The sequence below is a fragment of the Alosa pseudoharengus genome, unplaced genomic scaffold (genome assembly GCF_046254945.1).
Source record: "Alosa pseudoharengus isolate Yale_2024_CS ecotype anadromous, Long Island Sound unplaced genomic scaffold, YU_APseudo_1.1 YU_APseudo_1.1_scf_25, whole genome shotgun sequence".
Taxonomy (NCBI): Eukaryota; Metazoa; Chordata; class Actinopteri; order Clupeiformes; family Clupeidae; genus Alosa; species Alosa pseudoharengus.
In genome coordinates, this window is record NW_027468696.1 from 2,372,030 (window position 1) to 2,380,399 (window position 8,370).

General features: G+C 39.7%; 1 protein-coding gene across 1 annotated transcript; it reads left to right on the top strand.

Annotated features, from left to right (window-relative positions):
* The first annotated feature begins 286 nt into the window (after positions 1-286).
* LOC143099145 (B-cell receptor CD22-like) lies at positions 287-7,965 on the top strand. The gene is made up of 5 exons (XM_076262225.1): positions 287-569; positions 4,933-5,196; positions 7,217-7,307; positions 7,540-7,582; positions 7,706-7,965. Exons 1-5 carry the CDS (start codon positions 287-289, stop codon positions 7,883-7,885), a joined length of 861 nt encoding a protein of 286 aa, XP_076118340.1. The 3' UTR covers positions 7,886-7,965.
* Positions 7,966-8,370: the final 405 nt, after the last annotated feature.

Below are 8,370 nucleotides of genomic sequence, written 5' to 3' on the forward strand. Positions count from 1 at the left end.
GCAGGATAACAACACACACTGAAGGTCAGAAGTGGATTGGATGGCCAGGGGTCCAACTGTATGTCAGAGGTAAAGGGAAATAACATCATTATGCTTGTTTACTCATCATAATACGTTTATGTGTGTGTGTGTGTGTGTGTGTGTGTGTGTGTGTGTGTGTGTGTGTGTGTGTGTGTGTGTGTGTGTAGCCTTCCAAATTTCATTGCTATCAGTCTTAATGAGCTTTTAAATGTTTCCTTTATTGACTTGTATAATCAGTCCTATAATCAGTGTTGTGTTCTCACTCATGGAAGCCCAACATCCCCTACAGACACCTGTAGTGTCCATCAGTCCCTCTGGTGATGTAGTGGAAGGCACCCTTGTCACACTGACCTGCAGCAGCAGATCTGATTTACCAGTGTTGAGCTACAGCTGGTTCAAGACTGGTAGACTCACAGCCCTGCTACAATGGTCAACATATAGTATCACCATCTATCCCATCACATCTACATACAGTGGAGAATATTACTGTCAGACAACTTCTGTATGTGGTCATCAGAGATCAGCTCCTGTGAGCCTGCAGGTTGTCTGTGAGTGTGTCATTTTTTACTTCCTGTAGTTACCTAACTGTATTTCCAAAAAATAAACAAACATTTGCTTATGAGATATAGATTTATTAAAATATATGATAATTTTGAATCAGAAACATGTTTTAAACAAATTTGTAGAGGGGCATGATTTACCACTGTGTTGCTTTATCTTGTTTAATATCCATTAATCTGTAACTACTAGTGCAGTGCCCGTTCAAACATGCTATTCCTGTAGCCCAATTACATGCCTGCAGGTAGGCCTGCTTGGAAAATAGAATAGGGAAAAACATAATTCCAGGTAAGCATTCAATAATGAATAGGCCTACAGATAATATAACTAGATGTACCGCAGAGCGGTACAAAATATGACCGCCGCCCAGTCCAGCACATTTGTTCCACAAAAATAAATCACGCTGAAAGGCCTATATGATTCTAACTGTCTCACTAAATTGCATTAGCCACACTCAATTCTCACTGTTATCTGCTAGACAACAAGTACCAAAACATGATTAGTTCATAGATTTCACATGTAAAATTCATTTTATACAACCCCACCCCCATCTTGCCTGTTCATAATTCTTGAAAAAGAAGAAATTCTTGAATTGTGTGCATGTGTGCGTGTACACGTTTATGTTTATGTGTGTGGGTGTGTGTGTGTGTGTGTGTGCGTGCGTGCTTGTGTGTTTGCCTGCGTATGTGTGTTTGTGCATGTGCATGCATGCGTACATATGTCTACTGTGTGAGTATGTGTCATATGTATGATTACTGTGAATGTATGTGTGTGCGTGTGTATCTGTTTATGCACATGTGTACACATGGAATGGGTTAACATGACCCCTGGAGGCAAACATACGGAAAAAATTGGTCATCCTAGGCCCTACGGTTCTCAAGATATTCACAGAAAACTGTGTCTGCCCTACCCTCCTTTCGGGGGGTCCAGTACAGCGGGGGGGCTACAGATCGATCAAAACGAAAAACGATGGTTCCATGCTATCCATATGGGGTTACATGCCCACCAAGTTTCGTCTACCCCGGTCTTTCAGTGTCCCGGGAATCATTGACGGAAATTTGGACATGCGAAAAAGAAAAAAAAAAAAAGAAAAAAAATCTGACTAAACCTATATGACCGCCGCTTCGCTGCGCGGCGGTCATAATAATATAATAAATGTGAAGTGAGCAGAATTTAAGCATGGCTACATGTGACATTTTTTTACAAATGAAAATGACATAATCCTAACAGCTGTTTTGAGTCAAGGCTATATGCTTAGCCTATTGAATAACTTGAATAAATAGGTTATAATTGAATAACCTGTTAATAAATTGAAAACAAACCATTTTGTGGAATGGTGGCATCATATGAAATTTGCAACGGTGTGACTCAAAAACAGTCTCTGGTGGCCTATAAGTGACATCACTCTGTCTGCCACTCGTTGCTTGTCTCTGGTTATGCTTTGCATGTGTGGCATTCTGACGTTCTTTAATTCGGGACCATTATCGCTCGTTTCAATTTAAGACCTTGCAGTTGGAAATGTCGTTTGCTTATTCAAAGTCTAAAGACAGTCCAAAGTAGCCTGGGCTATTCGAAGTGTCCGTTTATTGCACATCATTTTTTACGTCATTTTGAAGAGCCACTGCATACTGTGTGTCTTGGCGTGTTGTTGCAAAAATACTTTACTGTTGAGGTCAGACATGTTACGTTTTAACCTGTGTAACCTACACTGATCCAGCTCTGCCAAAGCCCTGCTTCTATACTCACTGGTAGCTTACAGTACAGTGGTGTGTGGGAGGGGGAGTGGCTAGCGGCGAAAGCCAATGTGCTTCTTTTACCGATATATTTAACGATATCTTTTGCATTTCTTATTCAAACAACGTCAAATTTGGCACTGCACTTACTCATGCCCATAGCAAGACACCTGCTAAGTTTGAAATCAGTCTGACAAACGGTCAGTGAGATATGTGTTGCACACGCAGAGAAGAGACAATATTCTTCAGTGCCACATATTTTTATTTTTTTAAAGGTTGATCTGAAATCAAATAAAGCATCAAAACAAAAGTGCATGAGTGGCTTGATACTCGTTCGTCTCGTTGGCTTCGAATAACTAACCGAGACTTATTGTTTTACATTAACATTAACTCGCATTACAAACAGCAATGCATTAACATTCTCGTTCGCATAATCACCCGCAAATATCCCAACCAGCCTACTCGTTCACATCAGGCTATGATGGCTAGTTACTGGTTCGAGCAGACTGGCTTAGCTAGCTAGCATCGATTACAAATAAGCATGTATTTAACGAGTGAACACATTTTACAGCGTGTATCATCTGCTCAAACATTACACAAATTACTAACAAATTAATTACATATCCTTCCTGTGATTTCGGACTCACCTGAAATCAAATAAAGCATCAAAACAAAAGTGCATGGGTGGCTTGATACTCGTTCGTCTCGTTGGCTTCGAATGGGCTAGTTGCACGAAAGGCTCCCAGTGAGCTTGTTTGTTTCCTGTGGAGCCAGGTGTGTTTGAACCTGCCGCTCTTCTGAATGTAATTAGTGTCTACACGTCCTTCTTTATCGTAACGTGCTGATTCTCTAGGTGCAACACCTAGCCGGGTCCGTGTAGACCATACATGGGCAACATACGGCCCGCGGGCCACATCCGGCCTGTGGGCTTTCCCTGACCGGCCCGCGTAAGGTCTGTGAAAAAACAATAGTCAAGAGCCTAGCATAGAGATAATGCACGCAAATCAATATCGTTGCTTTTATTTTGAAAGCGACTGCTATTTGTACGCCCATAAATTTGTGCGTGGATGCATACGACGACGTAAACACCCCCACTGATGTGCTGGTGAATATAATTTATGCTTCTGCGTCGACACAATGCAGTTGCCTTTACGTCGGCGTAAACCTTTCAAAGTTTTGTGTCTCTTGTGTCTGCGTCGCTCACCACCGCAAAGGTTGTTAGAATGTCGAACTCCTACTGCTGCTCGTTGGCGATACAAAGTGTTAATTTCAAAACGTTACTGGCAGAGACAGTTTACAATCGGATAACCCCGTCATTGTAACCAAAATATGTCTGAGTTTATTTGCAAAGCTTATGTTAGCGAACTAGTATGATGCTACTACCCACAGGTTGCTTGAAGCAGCCGGCTCAACACACAGGGCGAGTTGACCAATCACAGTTTTGTACATAAAGTTAAAGCAAAAACATACATTTTCAAAATAGTTTTCTTTGTGCATGTTGATTAACTAATGACAGCCTACTATTGTCTGCTCCACATTTTCAGTCTAATTCTGCAAAGAGTTAATTTAATGATGACAATGATTTAATGATGAAATATTGCTGAGTGTTGATGAAATGGGAAATGGTGGCACAGGGTTATGGTTGTACTGACTCCTTCACATTTTCATAACCTAGCCTAATTATATATTGTAGTACTTTTTTATATCAGTCTTTGAAAACTGAAAAAAAAAAAATTTCAATGTCAAAACATCATTTTCGAGAATGAGGATTATAGCCTACTGGACATATATTAAATATTGCTGTTTTTCCTTTGTCTCCCTAACATTTTCATCTGTTCTTACGAGTAGTAAACAAAACCATATGATTTACTTAATGTTATACAAGAACAGAATATAATTGAACAGAATTGAGTTCAGACTTAAGTTCGGTATTTTGGGTCCGGCCCTCCTCAACAGTCCTAGTTCGTCATGTGGCCCCTTGGGGAAATGAGTTGCCCACCCCTGGTGTAGACACTAATTACATTCAGAATAGCGGCAGGTTCAAACACACCTGGCTCCACAGGAAACAAATGAGCTCACCGGGAGCCTTTCGTGCAACTAGCCCATAACTAACCGAGACTTGCTGCTGGCTAGTGGCTACCTAATACCAGCGTTATCTCACAGCGCCACCCCATGACACTTTCCGGTACTGCATATTGTGAGTCTTAATTCTAAAAGACCAAAAATAAGAATGGGGGGGTCTGACCAAAACAAGAAACAAAGTACTTAACAACAGCCACAACCTTCTATGGCGCCACATATGCGTGCCACAGACACACACACACACAGACAGACAGACAGACAGACACACAGACGCTTCTTGCTTTATAGATAGATGTGGGGAACTGAAGAGACCAATTGCTGGACTTTTGAGAATGAAATACTGTCCCATTATGCCTGATAGGATTTCAGTAGCTCAATACCCTGGGTTCTTTCTTGTCATATTTTGCCTTTCATAATACGCCAAATATAATAGCACTTGAGTTTAGAAGGGCAATTTAGCACCCTGTAAGGGAGGAAATTTCAGATTATCCAGTGCTTGCATGGTATAAATAACATATTTATATGCCCTTTGTTCCAGATGCACCACAGAACACAACTGTTTTATGTTCTGAGTCTGGTGTGATTGTCAAGGGCACTTCAGTGACTCTGACCTGCAGCAGTGATGCCAACCCACCAGTGGAGAACTACACCTGGTTTAAGGTGAATGAGTCCACTCCAGTAGGATCAGGACAGCAGTACAGCATCACTAACGTCAGATCTGAGGATGGAGGACAGTACTACTGTGAGGCCAGGAACAAATATGGAGCTGAGAACTCAACTGCTGTGTCCATCACTGTTACAGGTATCTCTCTCTCTCTCTCTCTCTCTCTCTCTCTCTCTCTCTCTCTCTCTCTCTCTCTCTCTATCTCTCTCTCTCTCTCTCATTGTGAGTGTGTGTGAATAAATATGGAGTTGATAACTCAAATGTGGTGTCAGTCATAGTTGAAAGTATCAGTGCATCTCATCACATTGCAGTGTAAGGGTGCATTCATACTAGACCATTCGGTCCAGACCCGAGTTCGTTTGGACCGATGGTTCGGTGATTTTTTCCTAACGTGAACGCAGTCTACTGAACCCAGGTGCGCACCAGGGTCCACTAGAAAACGGGGGTCTGGGGTAAGGTTTGTTAGAACTCTGGTGCAGTTTGAATGCTATCTGTTCCAAAACCAGGAAATAAACTACTGTTTTTGCAACATTGCCAAGAGATATTGGTAAAATGAAGCTAGTGTTTATGACACAAACGGACCCAGGTCCGCAAATTAAAATGTAATGTGAACAGAGAGCAGCTGGGTCAGGGCTATGGAAGAGTAATCACACTCAGGTACGGTCCAGTTACAGTTTTTTACAATTGTTTACACACGTTTTCAAAACTCTGTGTCTATTTTTCAAAACTCCACACACAAAACCCACAATTGCTCACACAAAATGCAAAATGCCTCAAATCTGCAGCAAAATGACACACAACATTCAAAATGTCAAAAACACATGTTTAAAGCAAACATTCGCCTCACATTACAAACACTTTTGTCATAATATGACATTTTGGATACATCATGTACACACTGTTGCTCAAAACCTAAAGCTCTTCTGTCTTAGGCTTTCTATATGTATTTCCATACAAGAGTGAAAGTTATGGTATCAACAAAGAGAAGTTGAAATACACAGTAAAAATGCAAGCAATATTGAAACCAAAAATAGTGATTTTTCCCAAATAATTTGCTGTTGCGAATACAGTATTTTACAGCAAGAAAAAAAGCAAAGAAGAATACAGTGACCACCAGATGTACATGGAGTTTTGAAAACACTGATTTTGTTTTTTCCAAAGACAAGTGTGTGTGTGTGTGTTTGTGTGTGTGTGTGGGGGGGGGGTCGTGTACAGTATGTATTCATAGGCCTATAGACCCTTTCAACTGCAGAAACAAACAATTCTACAGTAAGCGTTCCTAAGGCATTTCTGGAGGCACAGAAAAATGTATTGAGCTAATGGTACTGTAACATAGGGACAAACAAAAATAAAGTAAAAAGACAAATTTTACATAAAGTCAACTTTTTGTAGAACATTACTGTAAGCTAAAGTCCGATTACTGTAATTTTCAAAGTATCTGCATTGGTTCTGAATATTTCAACCGGAAATCCTCTAGGAGCAGATTGAAAGGGTCCATACAGTACCTATATAGAGACTACATCTATTCATAGACCTATACTAAGGCAATGATTGGATGGTGTTCAGTAAAGTAAAGAGTGTGTACACATGTGAGGAGAAAGAGTGAAGCACTGGTGATTTAGTGTGGCATTTTGATGGATTGTGTTTGATGAATGAAATCAAGTTACTTCCTGTTAGATTTTTGTGTGTTAGGTAGAAAATTGTGTGTGGTGTTTTGCAAAATGTGTTTTAGTCAATTGAAAACTGAGTCAAACACTGAGAATTAGTGTATGGTTTTGCAGATTTGGTGTGGGGTTATGATGTTTGGAAGACATGATTAGAAAATTGTGTGACAAGCAAAGATTTAGTGTGTAAGCATTTGAAAAAAACTGTAAACGGACTCAGTGTGAATACACCCTAAGTTGTAAGTCCTCATCTCATGTGTTTCACATTGACTCCTACAGGAGAGCAGAGTCCGCTAGTAAAGTATTGTCAAACTACTGAAAAATACAGTATTTTATTTTAAATAATAAATACATAAATATGGACTGCAGAACTCTACTGATGTGTCCATTACAGCCTGGATTAGTAAATTAGGTATCAGTACATGTCCAGTTTTCTTCAGTGATGAGTTAGCAGGAGAACCCCTACTTCATTTTTGTCTCATTAATTCCTTCAGGTGGCCAGAGCTCTGTCTCCACTGCTGTGATAACTGTCTCTGTCTCTGTCTGTGGAGCTGTGGGACTCTTCTGTTTGGTGTTCTTCATGAGGTGAGTGGATGTGATTAAAATACAGTCTAATAATGTTCATATAATATCATACCAAAGATTATGTTTATTATAGCAGGTCTACACTGTCCAAACTGACTTACATTATATTTAAACTAAACACTAAAGAAAACACATAGAAGTTTGAAATGGTTTAGAATTGCTCAATTAGAATCTGAAACTGTCTAAAAAAAAAATCAAGACTGTGGACAATTTCTGTGCTGTTTTGTTGCAGCAAGAAATGCAAGAAAAATGCAACACAGACAAGGGAAGACCGGGTGAGAAACACAATATCGGGATTGTTTACTTGTGCAACATTCATGAATGGTTTATTTATATCATAAGTAACCAAGTAACCAAGTAATTGAAAATGTACATGCAACTGATTTATTTCTCTTTAGAATACCCGGGATTATGTTAATGTTGCCCAGGGTGGACCATGTGATAGCACCCAACCTGATGCAGTTTACCAGAGCCTCAACCCCAACACCACCCAACCTGATGCAGTTTACCAGAGCTTGAACCCAAACACCACCCAACCTGATGCAGTCTACCAAACCCTAAACACAAATACTACCTAAAATGCAATTCTGATAACATAAGTTCCCCTAGTTTGACTATCTCAAATGCAATGTCTGAGAGGTGTGACTTTAAGATATTTAGGACCAGTGGCCTGTCCACTTCCCATTCCTGTGTAGGCTACTTTGTGTCCAGTGTTATTCTTTGTACTGATATTCACATCAGCTATCTATCTGTAGAAGGGTTCGTATAAATCATGTGTTATGTTTCTGTATATAATCTGCTGTTGATTCTTCCATGGGCCTACATGGGCTTGCACTGAGCAGCAGATATAGTTTAGTTTTTCTTTTAAATAATGTTTTATAATGTACTTTAGCTTAGTAAGCTTTTTTTGCATACTCTCTTCAAATGATCATATTTTTCATGCAAGTATCATTTTGTTAAAACTGTTCCTTTAAGAACCAATATATTGTTAAATATACTTGCTTTTTTATACATTTGTTCATTCATTTTTAACCCTGACTTCATAAATAATACAGTATTACTT